The 18,812-nt window shown below is 39.5% G+C and overlaps 1 protein-coding gene across 1 annotated transcript in view; it reads left to right on the top strand.

The window, feature by feature from the left end:
* Nucleotides 1-18,812, top strand: part of LOC114474183 (ryanodine receptor 1-like) — a 183,148-nt gene that overhangs the window by 43,304 nt on the left and 121,032 nt on the right. The window contains 16 exon segments of the mRNA XM_028464287.1: nucleotides 1,018-1,104; nucleotides 1,169-1,395; nucleotides 2,307-2,751; nucleotides 3,764-4,327; nucleotides 5,255-5,455; nucleotides 6,295-6,406; nucleotides 8,305-8,448; nucleotides 10,095-10,368; nucleotides 10,754-10,871; nucleotides 10,971-11,103; nucleotides 11,972-12,066; nucleotides 12,153-12,288; nucleotides 12,425-12,608; nucleotides 12,964-13,075; nucleotides 15,759-15,879; nucleotides 16,673-16,842. Coding sequence (XP_028320088.1) covers nucleotides 1,018-1,104; nucleotides 1,169-1,395; nucleotides 2,307-2,751; nucleotides 3,764-4,327; nucleotides 5,255-5,455; nucleotides 6,295-6,406; nucleotides 8,305-8,448; nucleotides 10,095-10,368; nucleotides 10,754-10,871; nucleotides 10,971-11,103; nucleotides 11,972-12,066; nucleotides 12,153-12,288; nucleotides 12,425-12,608; nucleotides 12,964-13,075; nucleotides 15,759-15,879; nucleotides 16,673-16,842 — 3,123 coding nt within the window.

Genomic DNA, 18,812 nt, shown 5'->3' with positions numbered 1-18,812 from the left:
ATAAATAAGCTCCTAAAAGTTAACCTTCATCTTGTATTAGCTTTCTGATGCTAACAGGCCAGTTTGACCCATGTCTATAATCAGCTGTAAAATATAGAAAACAAATATTATCTGATTAGTTTTTAATCTCTTTCTTAACTTGTTAGACTCCCCATCAATAAAGATATTAGTATTAATATTTCTGGTGTTTTTCGTGTCAGTAGAACCTTAGATTTAACATTATAAACAGTAAAAAGATCCTGAAGAAAACACAGGTAAACTTGATCTGTAACATATTTTAATAATTGTTAACTCCATAGGCCTATGTGTAACTATAACACGGTTCCCTAGTTTTGCATTAAATTACATTGCTAATTACAATTCAATTACAATTGCAACAGCAACAGACTTTTTAAAATTACAACAATTTAAGTATGAATGTGAAAAAGAATTGGATTTCACAGGTTTCAGACATTTTGCAGCGCATGGTTGTAACCAGGACACACTGATGATTGATGTGTAGAAGCAGGTTCTGATCACACTGAGCTAAAGCTAAGTAAGGGCTGAATTCTAAGCATTTACAGGAAAATTGTAGCGACATTTTAATCTATAATTTGTGGCTGAAGCTGCAGGATTAAAACAGCAGTTTTTCCTCAAAGTTCTTGAGCAGCAGCTGTTACACTCTAGCAGACCTAATCACCATTAAGGCTCGCAAAAGCAGCGTAATTTGTATAAAACCTTAAATTACATAAAAAGTAAGAGATGCTGTCATTGTCGCTAAGCAACAGGACATTTTCATCTTTAAACGTGTGCATCACATGACCAACAGGGTCACTCTAAAAATGTATATACATTTATTTTGTCAGAGTTTAACCTGTACAAAGAACATAGACTTGTAGATTAGTAAGTGGACAACATGTTGGTGCTAAGATTGTGTGTGTGAGTTACAGTATAGCAGCATTCCCACAATTACAATTATAATTGATATTTAAGCCCAACCCTAGTGAGAACCTGTCAAACCACTGCTTCCTCTTCCAGGTGGAGCCCAACACCAAACTGTTCCCTGCCGTCTTCATCCAGCCCTCCAGTCAGAACATGGCCCAGTTGGAGCTGGGAAAACTTAAGGTGTGCCCCGCCTCTTTAATGACGGAGCGTACAGGTGTTGACTCTAGATGTTCTTTCTACGTAGAACATCTTGCCCATCTCGGCGGCCATGTTCAGGAGCGAGCGCAGGAACCCCGTCCCACAGTGCCCCCCCAGGCTGGACGTCCAGATGCTGACCCCGGTCATCTGGAGCCGCATGCCCAACCACTTCCTGAACCCGGAGGTGGGCAAAGTGAGCGAGCGGCTGGGCTGGATGGTGGAGTGCACGGAGCCCCTCACCATGATGGCCCTGCACATACCAGAGGAGAACAGGTGGGAAAGTTCTTATGGTCCAATGGTTTCCAAGCTTTTTGGGATCATGACCACATTTTAATTTCTGTCAACCCCAAAGATTTTTTTCTAGAATTAATTTTTTATCATGTTTGTTATATTATGTAACAAATACAGAGGTTGGGGTTCAATTACAACTCAGTTATGATTACAAGTATTTTTTTCCCCTGATATTCAATTATAATTACTTTTACACAAAGATCTGAGATAAAGGGCGGGAATTCAGTTTCTTCCATAAATCCTTTAGTTTCCTCACTTTCTGCACAAAACTATCACTGCAAACAGTTCTAGATTTCATTAAATATATTACGTCCCCTGCATTCATGTATTACAGGGTGAGGGTAACTCTAACCCTGCACGGCGGCGTACTCCTGATTCCCTGCCTTTTGTACCCCTACACGTTTTAACACCCCTAAATCTTTAGTGGATCCGCCCCTCAGTTACTGAAGTTCAAATTTAATTAAACACAACTACTGAGCCTGAAATAATTAACCTTATAAAATATTTTTATGCCTTATCTCAGGAAAAAAAGCTAAATGTTTACATTTTTACGCCTCCAAAATGTTAATGTTTTTCCACATTTTTTTCATTTTTCTCATTTTTCATGCCTTTTTAAGTTCTTGTGATAGCTTTATCTCAGAAATATGACTTACGCCTTATCTAGAAAAATATGTCTATATTATTTTCCATTTTCATGCCTTGGCACTGATTTTAATAGAATTTCCAAGACAATTACAAATACAAAGTCAATTATCTGAACTCAGTTACAAATGAACTATGACTACAATTACAATTGTAATAATATCATAATTTTAATTACTGATCAATTACACAATTACAATTATAATTGTGAGTGGGTTTCAAACAGACCAAATGTCCTTTTTGTCTCCAAGGTGTATTGACATCCTGGAGCTGTCGGAGCGTCAGGACCTGATGAAGTTCCACTACCACACCCTCATGCTCTACTGCGCCGTCTGCGCCCTGGGCAACAACCGCGTGGCTCACGCTCTGTGCAGCCACGTGGACGAATCCCAGCTCTTCTACGCCATCGAGAACACGTACCTGCCCGGCCCGCTGCGCAGCGGCTTCTACGACCTGCTGATCAGCATCCACCTGGAGTCGGCCAGACGGGCGCGTCTGGGCACCAACAGGGAGTTCATCGTCCCCATGAACGAGGAGACCCTCAGCATCAAGCTGTACCCGGACGAGAAGAAGGCCCACTCTCTGCCCGGGGTGGGCCTCACCACCTGCTTACGGCCCAAGCTGCACTTCTCCTCCATCAACTTTGTGGGCACGGACCCCGACCTGTACACGCTGAGCCCCATCTTCCCTCTGCAGGTGAGGAACACGAGTCAGTGGCGTTAGAAAGTGATGAGACGTAAGTCACAGGAAAGCACAGTTTGAGTTAAACAAGAGAGGTGATTGGTCAGGAGGCGGGACTTTCATACTCGCTCATATCCTCGCCAGAACAAAACCTGCTCCCGACCAGGTTAGGTGTTCAGCCTAAGTTACCATGGTGATTTAGCCCGCTAAGAAGTTAGCCAGCGTCATAGTACAACACACACAGAATAAAGTTAGCTCGATAAGAGGAAATCTATCTTCAAAGTACAGATGCCTAAAATCATTTTGTATATTTTGTTGTTTTTTCTGAATTCTTGTTGTCATTTTATGATGTTTTTGCAGTAATCAGCAATGTAATGAATTATAGGTTAAAATGGTTGAAGGCATAATAAACACAAACAAGGGACAACATTTTGTCATTTTTAAGTCATTTTTAAGGCCTTTTGACAGTGTTTTGATCCTTAATTTCTTTATATTATGATATTTATTGCCTAAAGCGTGTGGACTGGGGCTGACCTAATCGTCATATTTCCATTTGTGTCTCCAGGATCTCTGTTGTTGAAGTTGTTCTCAGTGCACACAGGGGGGCAGACGTCTCCTGATCAGTAGCTGATCCTCTTCCACACAGCGTTTATATTCATCTTTAATTCCAGTTTTCACACCTTAAAAAAGCACATCTTTGTTTTGTTCCACCTCAGATATGAGGATGCTGATTTTCATCTTGGAAAAGCTACTTTTCTCGTTTGACCTCAGTGGGCGGGGCCTCATTTGTGATTGGTCAAATATGAATGTGTCACTAATCACACATTGGTTCTGTCGTAAATGCCCTTAAATTTGCACCCGTTGTCAGCCAAGGTTGATACATGAGGGTCATTGTGTGTATTTTGTAGTTGTTTTGTATATTGTGTATTTTTTGTGGGTGTTTTCTTATTGATTGGTGTGTTTTTTGGTTTGTGGGACTCTACCTATGTTAGTGGCTCCTGCATGAATTGTTTATTTACTTGAACAGGAGCTGAAAACGCGGGCCATCAGCATGCTCACTGAGGCCGTGCTGGACGGCAGTCAGGCCATGAGGGACCCGGTCGGAGGAAGTGTGGAGTTCCACTTTGTCCCCATCCTCAAACTCATCAGCACCCTCCTCATCATGGGCATCTTCAATGACGACGACACCAAACACATCCTCAAGATGATCGACCCCAGCGTCTTCAGCGGGAAGGAGGAAGACGAGGCTGAAGAGGCTCCAGAGGGGGAGGCGGAGGAGGAGAAGGACGAGGAGGAGGAGGAGGAGGAGGAGGAGGAGGAGGAGGCTGAGCTGGAAGATGAAGGAGTCGGTGAGGAAGAGGAGGAGGAGGGTAAGGATGGAGAAAAAGGAGAGCATGAGGAAGAGAAGGAGGAGGCTAAAGAGGAGGAAGAGGAGGGTGAGAAGCAGGAGGAAGAGGCCAAAGGAGGGAAAGTAGATGGAGAGAAAGTGGAGGAGGAGAAGGAGGCAGTGGAGGCTGAAGCTAAAGAAGAGGAGGAAGGTCCAGAGGAGGGACTGTTCCAGATGAAGCTGCCAGAGTCGGTCAAATTACAGGTCAGTGAACAATGTCTGTTTCAGTCTGTCAACCAATCAGCTGCTTTAAATTCTTCCTGTACTAGTCATGGATATCTCATTTATATGTAAAACATATTTATTTATATCTATCTGGTTTATTTCAAGCCCAAATGCACCACCTAGTGGTCAAACGTAAGACTGACATATTACAGTTGTTTATTTATCACCATACATGTCCATACGTAAGTTCAATTATTATCTTTATATTTATATTAGGGGTGGGATTTGATTAAAACATAATTTCATTAACTCTGGGTTTTGTAATTCATTAATTGGAATTAATCACATTTTAAGTGCACAACAATATTTGCGTTAAAAAGCAACACTTCTCAATCTAAATGAATTTTAGTGGATGAATGAATCAAATAATGAACACTTTCATTGGCTCTACTATTAGTCCTCCTTTAGCCGAGCGCTGACGTCAGCGTACCAAAATAAACGTGCAATGACAAACAGTTCTGCGTTGTTTATGAAGCAAACATTTTTGTTTTTAGACCAACTACAGATTTCTGTATTTTAAACATGATTTATTTTCACTCATTTTGGTCCAAAATGTAACAACTGTAACCACTAAAGGTCCTACTTCAGTCTGAAAAAAATGAGCCATGAAGGTCACGTAGAAGCTTTGAAATGTGTTATGTATGTGATTTAAATACATACTACTACTACTTTTATCTGTTGGAAGCAGAATGTTTTTATTCAATCATGTCTTTTTTTAGTTTTTTTACGTGAAAAATGTTAACCTACAAAACTTATGATTTGAACAAAATGAACGTTGTTATTGGAGCTTTACAACATATAGGATGTGGAACTTTAAAGATGAGCATTGCGTGCGCAGTGAACCAGCGGTGTGATAGAGGGCGGGGCCAAGCAGGAGTGTGAACTCATCTCCTGTTCTTCTTCCAGATGTGCACGCTGCTGCAGTATTTCTGTGACTGTGAGCTGAGGCACAGAGTGGAGGCCATCGTCTCTTACTCCGACCAGTTCGTCCACGACATCCAGAGCAACCAACGTGTACGTTACAACCTGCTGATGAAAGCCTTCACCATGTCGGCGGCGGAAACCGCTCGCAGGACGCGCGAGTTCCGCTCGCCGCCACAAGATCAGGTACCGATCACTGTCAATCATCACTGAGACTGATGAACGTAAAGTTTTGGTAAATGAACACGAAAAACAAAACGACAGGATGGAGATGTGGATGTTTGCTGATCTGAGGTTTTATTTTAGTGTGACCACACATTTACCAGGACATTCTTCTTTTCACGGATTTTACAAACTCATCAAAATGTCCAGGTTTCCCAGGGTCCCTGAACGCATCTAGGGGAACATGTTCATTTCAAAGACGTAACGTCGCTAATATTTGCTCTAGCTAGTTGCTCTGCACAGTTTAATGTCATCACCATCATTTTACGCACACGTAACGGAATCTTTAAAGATTCCACTTTGTTTGACAAAATGGTCACAAACGAGGAAAAGAGAAGAAAGACTAAAGATGGATTGAAAGAGACCAAATATTGGTGGATTTATTGATGAAATATCATGGATGATAAAAGCTCCATGAGCGTTCAGAGAGGATTAGAACACTTAGAATGTAGGAAGTTAAGGTAGATTTTCCATCATCTGGACAACAGACAGAATAAAACTCATGTGACGATATGATGCAAACTTTCTGTTATTTTTTGAAGTGTATATTTAATAATTATTTAATGTTCTGTAAGGCTTGAGTTTAACCTCTAGGAGGAGACGTTTCTCATTGTTTCAATGATTGACAGATGTTAAGATGAAGTTTTTAAAGAAAGAGAGAAATGACATTTTAAACCTTATGGACAATTACAACTTATTTATCTTCTATATTCTGTTTTGCTGTTATAAGGTAGATTCAATATAACGTAGAATACTCCTCTTATTTGGAAATCAAATTATGGTCACCCTGTTTTATTTTGAAGGTGCTTTTGCTGACAAACTTCAAACATAATCTGGAGGATGAAGGCTGTCCAGTGCCTGAGGCTGTACGCGACACACTGGACAAGTTCCATAACGACCTCCTCCATCACTGTGGTGAGTTATAGAATCATTACAAATATAAATATACAATACGCTACATCAGTAATAATGAACAAACTCTGACTCTATGGCCAAGAAACTGTTAAAGTTATCCTACTGTACATGGTACGGATAACTTACAGTTACAGTAAGTTATCCGTACCATGTACAGTAGATGGCGTCTCTCATGCTATGGTTGAGCTTTAGTGACAGCGTTATAATAAACTATTTACAGTAACTGTGTCTCATCTGAATGCTACAAAGTAAATAATAATGATAGTGTGGAGACAATAAGCTCCATTATCAAACTATCAAAAACATATCAGTGAATAAATCAACAGATCAGATAAGGTCAGGACCGTTTCTTGCTCTATGCCTTTATAGTTCTTGGCTTCCTCCCAGACTCCATGATGACTCTTCTGCTGGTCCCCATGGTCAAAGATAAGCTGCTATTGCTAGCATCATATCTAAAATGGTGGAACACATTCTCCTAGAAAACATCAAGAAATTGATTTTTTTCAACAGAAAATCAATTTAGCTTCAAATCCAAACATGGCACAGATATGTGTATATACTGTATGTCCTAAAGTAACTTTTAACTAAGAGGAAAAACTGTTTTATGTGTTTTTTAGATGCTTCTAAAGCATTTGATTGTGTAAGTCATGATAAATGATTTAAACTCATGTTCATCAGAACATGAGTTTAAATGTCTTTTCATGTCAGTAATGGAGCCTTTGATCTCTATTCTGTTTCATTTTGACATGAATGACCTCATGTAGAACAGGCTGTACGGTTAGCGGTACGGTTAGCGGTACGGTTAGCGGTACGGTTAGCGGTACGGTTAGCGGTACGGTTAGCGGTACGGTTAGCGGTACGGTTAGCGGTACGGTTAGCGGTACGGTTAGCGGTGCGGTGCTAAACCATCTCATGTACGTGGACCATTGTGTGAACAGCTGCTCAATGTGTGTTTTACATATGGAAAATAATCCATGTACAGTGATTATTATGATCAGTAGAACTATGGAAGATAAACATATGGATTTTAAACTGGCAGGAAACACTTTGAAAACCTGCAGTGAAGTGAAGTACCTTCATCATGTGATCATAGATCAGCTGATCTATGATCACATGCACATTGTACGTACAAGATAATGTGATGTCATAAATTTAGACACTGCACTGTTGGAGTGAAACTGACTGTTCAAATTGTTCTGCACATCTCTGTATACTATATATTTATATATTTATATGTTTATATATTTATATATTTATATGTTTATATATTTATATGTTTATATATTTATATATTTATATGTTTATATATTTATATATTTATATGTTTATATATTTATATGTTTATATAATTATATATTTATATTTATATATTTATATATTTATATGTTTGTATGTTTATATAGTTATATGTTTATATATTTATATGTTTATATAATTATATTTATATATTCATATATTTGTATGTTTATATAGTTATATGTTTATATATTTATGTTTATATATTTATATGTTTATATAATTATATATTTATATTTATATATTTATATTTATATATTTATATATTTATATATTCATATATTTATATATTTATATATTTATATATTTATATGTTTATATATTTATATATTTATATGTAGTGTACACTGCACATCTGTGGACAAAGTATAATTGTGCTATAATGATTACTAGATATATAATATATATGTTTATCAGTCACTAAATGTTCATGTACTGGTGAACATTACACACAGTGTTATCAGCTCTGGAAGCAGTGGATAAATGTCTTTATGTTATATCTTCTTATATGTTTGTTTGTATGGTTTTTATAAACATAACATATAAATATAAAGAGTTTATCAACACCCAAAGGTTCCTGATGGTTGTTTATTCACTGCTAGGTGTTCATATCGAGGAGGAGGCAGAGGAGAAGCAGGTGGACACGTCGCTCAAAGGACGACTTCTCAGTCTAGTCGATAAAGTGAAGAGTCTGCGTAAGAGCAAAGAGGAGGAGGAGCCAGAACCTGAGGAAGAACTTAAACCTAGTAAGACGGAGCCACACAGACACTACCAACCTAAACAGTCTTTATTAATAATATACAGTCATTCTTATCAAAGTGTTTTTAATAACAAAATCTATTATGATTTTTCATTTTTCTCTTTCAAATAATAAATGCAATTACCAATCTTTATTTTATATTTACATAATATATATGAATATATTATTATAATTATTAGGGGGCGTACGTCGTCCCTAGAACCAGCGGTGATAACAACCCTGTTGTGATCCTGTTTTCCTCCAGTAAAAGTGGGGCTAAACCGGAGGGCGGTGCTCTTTGGAGGTTTGGTATTGATCGCTCCACGTACCTCGGACGCAAAAACTCACATATGTCCGCCAGCAGGTGGCGCTATAACCAAGGTTAACAAGGCCTATAACTCCTACACCATATGTCACACATTCAAAAACTTAATATCCATAGACTTCCTGAATAGCCCTGAGTGACCTGGGCTAGGCCACGCCCATTTCCGTCTCGGTTTTGTTGGCACAAAATTGCAAAAACTGGAAAACCTACTTTTAGAGTCTTTAGTTGGATCTGATCTAAAGTTGATAAAATAGTTTTGTTCAGTCAAAATATGCAGATTATTAAGTAACAGTTTTCTAGCTAGCTATAAAAACACAAACTGTTTTTTTCGGTCATAATAAATGCTAATATCACCAAATCTGAGATCCTTGGTTGACATGTGACTGTAAGGGTATGAGCTACATTTGAATAAATTAGGCCCTTAGGGGGCGCTGACAATATGGGATATTTATATCTCTTAAATGGAAAAATCGATTTTTACCAAATCTGGTGTGTTTGACCTTGGGTCTCTCCTGAGGTCGTATCCTGGAGTTGTTGTGGTTTATTACAACATAAACAACAAACATTTATTTAAGCTGAATTATTATGTTGAGGGTTGTGAAATTTACAGGGTAACTATATAAGAGTGCACAGACCATTCATATCAAGAAGTGCACCACTAGGTGGCGCTGTAATGGGTGCAGACGTACTTTCACATTTTAAATCACATCTTCATAAACTTCATATCAACCTGTTCACTACAAATGACACGTTGGCCTGTGTCCTGACGCTCGCCACGAGCCCGTCATCCTTTGTGACGTACTTACATGGGCTCCACAAAGCCTGGAGGCTTGACCCCTGTTCTATTATTATTATTATAGTACACATTTTATATTCGTTATATATATATAATAAATTAATATAATAGTAATACAAATAATAACAATTATACATTTGATTTAAAACAAAGAAATGTCATTTTGTTCTGTATTGTTAAACGTTAAGTGTCAGATTTATTAACATGAACAATGATTGTGTTTGACTCTGTTTCACACAAGCTCCTCATTTGTTCCTCCTCAGAGTCAGTATATCAGTCCTAAAGCATGTGGTGCTCATAGCGAGCAAATATCACATGGTGTTTTTTAATAATGTATTTTTATCAGATTTTTATGAATATCACAAGTTAACGTAGCTTTATTTTCTGTCACTGTGGTCGGGAGCTGCTGTGAACACAGAATTACAGACAATAATAATAATAATAGGTTTTCAAAAATGTTTTTAAGACCAATTAGGTGAAATTAAATAATTTACCGGGCACTTCCTTACATGAGCATTAACCCCGCCTCCAGGCACCCTGCAGGAGCTGATCTCCCACACCATGATCCACTGGGCCCAGGAGTCGTTCATCCAGAACCCAGAGCTGGTCCGTCTGATGTTCAGCCTCCTGCACAGACAGTACGACGGGCTGGGCGAGTTGACGCGGGCGCTGCCCAAAGCCTACGCCATCAACGCCGTGTCGGTGCAGGACACCATGGACCTGCTGGAGTGTTTGGGTCAGATCCGCTCGCTGCTCATCGTACAGATGGGACCAGAGGAGGAGCGGCTCATGATCCAGAGCATCGGGTCAGTATTTGGTGATAACCACCGTTTCACAATGATTGATTGCATTCATTTCAGTGATTAACATATCAATCAGCTGCATGGTTATCTCCAATAGCAAAAATTAATGTTAACAGTAAGATTTGTTTTAAAAATGTACAACATAAACATAAACATCTTCATTTGTTTAGAAAGATATGCATTTCCTTTGACCTGTAGCAGTAAAACTAAATAAATTAAAAAGGATATATTATAATCCAATATATTACATGGAGCTTTCATACAAACACACAGTAACAATAGTAGTAGGTAGACTACATGTCAGCATGAACCTGTGATTAGCATGCTAGTGTTTTTGGAGCCATTTTTGCTGTGAACTTAGTGTGTAACGATTCTTCTTCTTTTTAAGGAATATTATGAATAACAAGGTCTTCTACCAACACCCAAACCTGATGAGAGCTCTGGGCATGCACGAGACTGTCATGGAGGTGATGGTGAACGTGTTGGGTGGAGGAGGAGACTCAAAGGTAACTAGTGTGACCTCATTCTAGCCCCTACGTCTCCAAATTAGAGTGGACATTGACTGATATTTAATGTATTTCATTGTTTCCTTGTTTTCTCTGCAGGAGATTCGATTTCCCCAGATGGTGACCAACTGCTGTCGTTTCCTGTGTTACTTCTGTCGCATCAGCCGACAGAACCAGCGCTCCATGTTCGACCATCTCAGCTACCTGCTGCAGAACAGTGGCATCGGCCTGGGTCTGCTCCCTTTGTCCTCCACTCTTTTCACACATGTGGCCTAAAACCTTTGAAATGTACTTATTATTGTTCCTCCATCTTTAAATCATGTGATTGATGATGTCACACGGCCCCACTGCCTGTAAACATCCTATTGTTTTTTATTGGAGTAGAACATTCAGCCTGATTTATAGATCATTTATCAGCTTTTACATCATTTAGTAGATTTTGCTGTTTTTTGTTGCTCTAAAAAACAGGAAAAGTTAAAGATGTCGATGTAAAAGATAAAACCTGTTGTTTCTCATCCAAAACAACTTCTATTCTCAGGGTTTGTGATTACTCGCTAACTTCAGCCACCAGAGCGTGTCAGTGCACTCATTAAGGGAGAGTAAAGGTCCCTTAGGAGAGCTCTTCTTCTCTGCTTCTTTTGTCTACGACCAAACCACAGAGTGGGAACTGTCGCCCCCTGCGGTCATAGATTTTTTTCTGGGTCGCAATTGTTTTTATCAGCATCTTTCACCTTCCCTGATTATTTAGAGCAACTAAAAGCAGCATAAGTTGTTATTTTGACTGAAAATTTACTAAATAATCTATAAATCAGGCTGAATGTTTCACTCCAATAGAAAACAATAGGATCTTTACAGGCAGTGGGGCCGTGTGACATCATCAATCACATGATTTAAACATGGAGGAACACAGGCTCTAAAACTGTAAAGTAGCCCTATTTATAAAAGTTAATAAATGAATATGGTGAATAATAATGTGTTTATTAGACATAGATCTACTAATAAGGACATTTAGAAGGTTTTAGGACACATTAGTAAAAACGTGGAGGATCCTTTTAAAAGTTCACTGTAGTGCAAGTGGAGATGACGTGATTATGTTTCAGGCATGAGAGGCTCCACCCCTCTGGACGTAGCCGCAGCCTCCTGCATCGACAACAACGAGCTAGCTTTGGCTTTGCAGGAACAGGAACTGGAGATGGTGAGAAGAACAAAAAACGAAGGAGTTTTAAATCCTTACTTACAGAATGTTTCTGCGTTCCTCCTCCTTGTGACGTTGTGATGTAGGTGGTGACGTACTTGGCGGGCTGTGGCCTCCAGATGTGTCCCATGCTGCTATCTAAAGGTTATCCTGATATCGGATGGAATCCCTGTGGAGGAGAGAGATACCTGGACTTCCTCCGCTTTGCTGTCTTTGTCAACGGTGTGCAGTCATCTTTATCTTTATCTTTATCTTTATCTTTATCTTTATCTTTATCTTTATCTTTATCTTTATCTCCCAGCACAGCTGATGTTTCTAACTCTGACTGTTTTCTGTGTTCACACACACACACATTAAGGGGAGAGTGTGGAGGAGAACGCCAACGTGGTGGTCCGCCTCCTCATCCGTCGCCCTGAGTGCTTTGGCCCCGCCCTCAGAGGAGAGGGTGGTAACGGTCTGCTGGCAGCCATGGAGGACGCCATCAAGATCTCTGAAGATCCAGCTCGGGACGGACCCACGGTGAAGAAGGACAGACGCTTCATGTGAGAGATTACAGTATACATCTTATATGTTATTTAACCTCATCTTTTCATTTTATCATACATTATATTTCATTATCTAATAGTAATATAATATAATCACATTCTTTACATCATAATATATACTGTAAATCATATCTCACACATCATATAGTCTCATATCAGTGTATAATAAATCATTTCACATATTATATAATAAACCCATATCATATTTCATATATCGTCTCCTTTCTCATATATAATATTATATCATATCTTAAATTGGTGATTGGCTTTAAAAACTTTTATAAAAACAATCCAACGTGAATCTGTCAGATTTCATATTTACATTAATGTGTGAAACGTGTGTGTGTGTCAGGTTTGGTGGTGAGGAGCAGCACGAGGAGAACCGTGTCCACCTGGGAAACGCCATCATGTCCTTCTACTCAGCGCTCATCGACCTGCTGGGGCGCTGTGCTCCTGAGATGCATGTGAGCGCCACTCCATCCATCTCTCATCCATCTATTCATCCATCTCTCATCCATCTATTCATCCATCTCTCATCCATCTATTCATCCATCTATTCATCCATCTATTCATCCATCTATTCATCCATCTATTCATCCATCTCTCATCCATCTCTCCATCCATCTATTCATCCATCTATTCATCCATCTATTCATCCATCTATTCATCCATCTATTCATCCATCTCTCATCCATCTATTCATCCATCTATTCATCCATCTCTCCATCCATCTATTCATCCTCTCATCATCTCATCATCTATTCATCCATCTCTCATCCATCTATTCATCCATCTATTCATCCATCTATTCATCCATCTATTCATCCATCTCTCATCCATCTATTCATCCATCTATTCATCCATCTCTCCATCCATCTCTCATCCATCTATTCATCCATCTATTCATCCATCTCTCCATCCATCTCTCATCCATCTATTCATCATCTATTCATCCATCTATTCATCCATCTATTCATCCATCTATTCATCCATCTATTCATCCATCTATTCATCCATCTCTCATCCATCTATTCATCCATCTATTCATCCATCTATTCATCCATCTATTCATCCATCTCTCATCCATCTATTCATCCATCTATTCATCCATCTATTCATCCATCTCTCATCCATCTATTCATCCATCTATTCATCCATCTATTCATCCATCTATTCATCCATCTATTCATCCATCTATTCATCCATCTCTCATCCATCTATTCATCCATCTATTCATCCATCTATTCATCCATCTATTCATCCATCTCTCCATCCATCTCTCATCCATCTATTCATCCATCTATTCATCCATCTATTCATCCATCTATTCATCCATCTATTCATCCATCTATTCATCCATCTCTCATCCATCTATTCATCCATCTCTCATCCATCTATTCATCCATCTATTCATCCATCTATTCATCCATCTATTCATCCATCTCTCATCCATCTATTCATCCATCTATTCATCCATCTCTCCATCCATCTCTCATCCATCCATCTCTCATCCATCCATCTCTCATCCATCCATCTCTCATCCATCCATCTCTCATCCATCTATTCATCCATCTATTCATCCATCTATTCATCCATCTATTCATCCATCTATTCATCCATCTATTCATCCATCTCTCATCCATCTATTCATCCATCTATTCATCCATCTATTCATCCATCTCTCATCCATCTATTCATCCATCTCTCATCCATCTATTCATCCATCTATTCATCCATCTCTCCATCCATCTCTCATCCATCTATTCATCCATCTATTCATCCATCTATTCATCCATCCATCCATTCATCCATCTATTCATCCATCTATTCATCCATCCATCCATCTATTCATCCATCTCTCATCCATCTATTCATCCATCTATTCATCCATCTATTCATCCATCTATTCATCCATCTCTCATCCATCTATTCATCCATCTCTCATCCATCTATTCATCCATCTATTCATCCATCTATTCATCCATCTCTCATCCATCTATTCATCCATCTATTCATCCATCTATTCATCCATCTCTCATCCATCTATTCATCCATCTATTCATCCATCTATTCATCCATCTATTCATCCATCTCTCATCCATCTATTCATCCATCTATTCATCCATCTATTCATCCATCTCTCATCCATCTATTCATCCATCTATTCATCCATCTATTCATCCATCTCTCATCCATCTATTCATCCATCTCTCATCCATCTATTCATCCATCTATTCATCCATCTATTCATCCATCTATTCATCCATCTCTCATCCATCTATTCATCCATCTCTCATCCATCTATTCATCCATCTATTCATCCATCTATTCATCCATCTCTCATCCATCTACTCATCCATCTATTCATCCATCTATTCATCCATCTATTCATCCATCTATTCATCCATCTATTCATCCATCTATTCATCCATCCTCATCCATCTATCTCCATCTCTCATCCATCTATTCATCCATCTATTCATCCATCTATTCATCCATCTCTCATCCATCTATTCATCCATCTATTCATCCATCTCTCATCCATCTATTCATCCATCTCTCATCCATCTATTCATCCATCTATTCATCCATCTATTCATCCATCTATTCATCCATCTCTCATCCATCTATTCATCCATCTCTCATCCATCTATTCATCCATCTATTCATCCATCTCTCCATCCATCTCTCATCCATCTCTCCATCCATCTCTCCATCCATCTCTCATATTCCATCCATCTATTCATCCATCTATTCATCCATCTATTCCTCTCATCTATTCATCCATCTATTCATCCTCTATCATCATCTCTCATCCATCTCTCCATCCATCTATTCAGCCATCTCTCCATCCATCTCTCCATCCATCTATTCATCCATCTATTCATCCATCTATTCATCCATCGCTCATCCATCTATTCATCCATCTATTCATCCATCTCTCCATCCATCTCTCATCCATCTCTCCATCCATCTATTCATCCATCTATTCATCCATCTATTCATCCATCTATTCATCCATCTCTCCATCCATCTCTCATCCATCTCTCCATCCATCTCTCCATCCATCTATTCATCCATCTATTCATCCATCTCTCCATCCAAGCTTTCAGTCACTCATTCTTCTGTGTTTTCTGCCTCCTCCAGCTCATCCAAGCAGGAAAAGGTGAAGCTCTGAGGATCAGGGCCATCCTCAGGTCTCTGGTGCCCATCGAGGACCTGGTGGGCGTCATCAGCCTCCCTGTGCAGATTCCAGCCTACGGCAAAGGTGGGAAACGCTGAGTTTGAGTCTTTAGCATCTTTCTGCATGTGTAACATAAGGTGACTTATGTTAAAAATGTTAAAAATACACAGAAACATTACATAAAAAAGTACATCATGACCCTTTTTCATTACACCAACAAGTACATTAAAAAGCACAAGATATATACATTAAGATTGTTAAAAATATGATTTGAAAGTATTTTTAAATTTGCATAAAGTTGACTTGCAGGTCTCTTGGTAATGTGTTTCATAGAAGTGAGAAGCTCTAAAAATGACAGACTTTTCACAATAACTGTAAATATGTCACGTATTGCACACTATGGATATTATTTAAATATGGAAGTGCAAAATAGGAATAGAAAAATATTTTTTCCAAAATCCTACAATTTTTCTTTAGTTATTCCACAAAAACTCTTCAAATTAAGTGAAATTTGGTCAATAAATAAATAAATTAAAGGACATCCGTCACTTATTGCTTAGATATTGTTGACGTTACTTTATTTCTATTTTATAACTGAAAGTGCACATTATTGATCAGTGTTTGGTCCCTGAACTAAAATGAGTTTGACACCCCTGATGCATAATAAACAGGATTGATTTGAGTCTTTGTTGTGATAAATTAATGTTTAGTTTTTATGAACAATAACAACTTATTTATCTACTACATCGTATTTTGTCGTTACAAGGTAGATTCAATATAACGTAGAGTACTTTGAGTATGAAGGCCCAGTGTCCTCTTTGTTATAAATCTAAATATGATCACCTTAGTGTAACAACACTGACTCATCTTTTAACAGACGGTCAGATTATCGAGCCAAAGATGTCTGCTAGTTTTGTGCCGGACCACAAGGCCTCCATGGTGCTTTTCCTGGACAGAGTGTACGGTATCGATAACCAGGACTTCCTGCTTCACGTGTTGGAGGTCGGTTTCCTTCCCGACATGAGAGCCGCAGCTTCTCTGGATACGGTGAGTGTAGAACATTTAGGTCTAAGGCAGTTTTTTGGATCGTGACCCCATTTTTACATCACATTTGTCTAGAATTGATTTTAATTGTTTAATTGAAATAATTTTTTCTACTGTGTTACAAATACAGAGTAGCCAGAATTAGTGCACAAAGTGCAAGCACAATACAAAACACAGCTTTAAGGCCAAGGTCACCAAATGTGGGACCCGCTAAACATCACCCACCACCCAAGGATTACCACCCTCCCCAGCAACCGGGTACCAAGGAGCAATTTAAGGAAAGGGACAACACCAAAAGAGGTAAGGTTGGTGCATATGGGACATCCACCCCCTGAGACCCTGGACCTCACAAGTTTTACCCCACAGGGGCTTGTGACAGGGCATCTGCCTGGACATTATTCTGCCCACTAATGTGTCTAATGTCCAAACCGTATGCTTGCAGAAACAAAGCCCATCAAACTGAACGCTGGTTAAGAGACTTTAAGCTTTTCAAAAAGGTCAACGGATTGTGATCGGTATAGACAACTTTGGGGGCTGCCCCACCCACATAGAACTCAAAATGTTGGAGGGCCCAAATTAAAGCCAAGGCCTACTTTTCTATCACAGAATAATTGAACTGATATGAGTTAAAGTTATTGGAAAAGAAGCACACCGGCCTAAGCACACCATCGTCCCCCCTGCAGGAGGACGGCACCAGCCCCAACCTGGCTGGCATCCACCTGGACCTGGGACCCCTATCAAAGCGAGGTGCCGCAAGCACCGGTTACTGTCGCGCGTGCAAACTCACACTTTGCTAGGTTCACAGTCAGCTGTGCCTCCTCCAAATGCTCGAACAAAGACTTAATGCACCTAACATAGGAAACCCAGGTGTCGCTGAAAACAACCAAATCGTCCAGATACACGGAACAACCCTCTAAACTAGCCACAACCCTATTCATCAAACGCTGAATCATCGTAGGGGCGTTCTTCAGGCCAAAAGACATTACTGCCTATGAATAGAGGCCAGAGGGAGTTATAAACGATGAGATCTCCTCTGCACGGTCTGAAAGAAGCACCTGCTAGTAACCTTTCAACAGATCAAATTTTGAAACAAACTTGGCTGAGCCCCACCAAGTCCACACAATCCTCCATCCATGGGAGAGGAAAAGAGTCAGACTTGGTCACTGCATTAACTTTCCTCATATCAGTATAGAACATGGGAGACCCATCAGACTTCGGTACTATAACACACGGTGAAGCCCAACTAGACGACGACGGAGCCGCAATGCCATGCTCCACCATTTATTTAATTTTGTTGTCAAGAGCCTCACGCCTATCCGGAGACATCTGATAGAAACGCTGCCTAATTGGCTGCGTGTCCCCCACATCAGTGTCATGTTCTGTCCACGTTATACGGGAAGGAACGTTCCCAAAAAGTGCTGGAAACCTCAGAATTAGTCGAATCAACTATGTCCGCTGCACCAAAGGTAAATGGGATAGCAATACGTCAAGACGATCGAGCGACTCAGAATTTTTAAGACGACCACACAAAACCCAGTCGTCAGGATCCGGAACCCCATCTCCTTCATGCACCACGACACACGCATCCAGAGCAACGTCCACCTCACCTCCAACGTCGCTGCCACCGATGGAGTGCTGATAGTACGGTTTCAGTTAACATGACACAATTGCATGGACTTTCTATGCCCAGGGGTCACTAACAAGTAGTTCAGGTCAGACACCCGCTCCTTGACAGTACAAGGCCCTGTGTACCGTGGTGACGTGCTGACGTGGTGACGTATCGTGGTGACGTATCGATCATTTCCTGTTTACACTCTACCGCTGCTTGCAGCGCTCTACTACTGTGTTCTGCTAACTCTAATCAAACTTGTTGTCATTGATATTTTAGCCTTGAAAACACTTGTTTTAATTTTTACCGTACAGTTAAACGTACGAAGGTTAAGTAAAAAGCAATCTCGCCTCTTATAGGCAGT

Source organism: Gouania willdenowi, chromosome 13, assembly GCF_900634775.1.
Source record: "Gouania willdenowi chromosome 13, fGouWil2.1, whole genome shotgun sequence".
Classification (NCBI taxonomy): domain Eukaryota; kingdom Metazoa; phylum Chordata; class Actinopteri; order Blenniiformes; family Gobiesocidae; genus Gouania; species Gouania willdenowi.
This window is presented reverse-complemented; position numbering and strand designations above follow the sequence as displayed.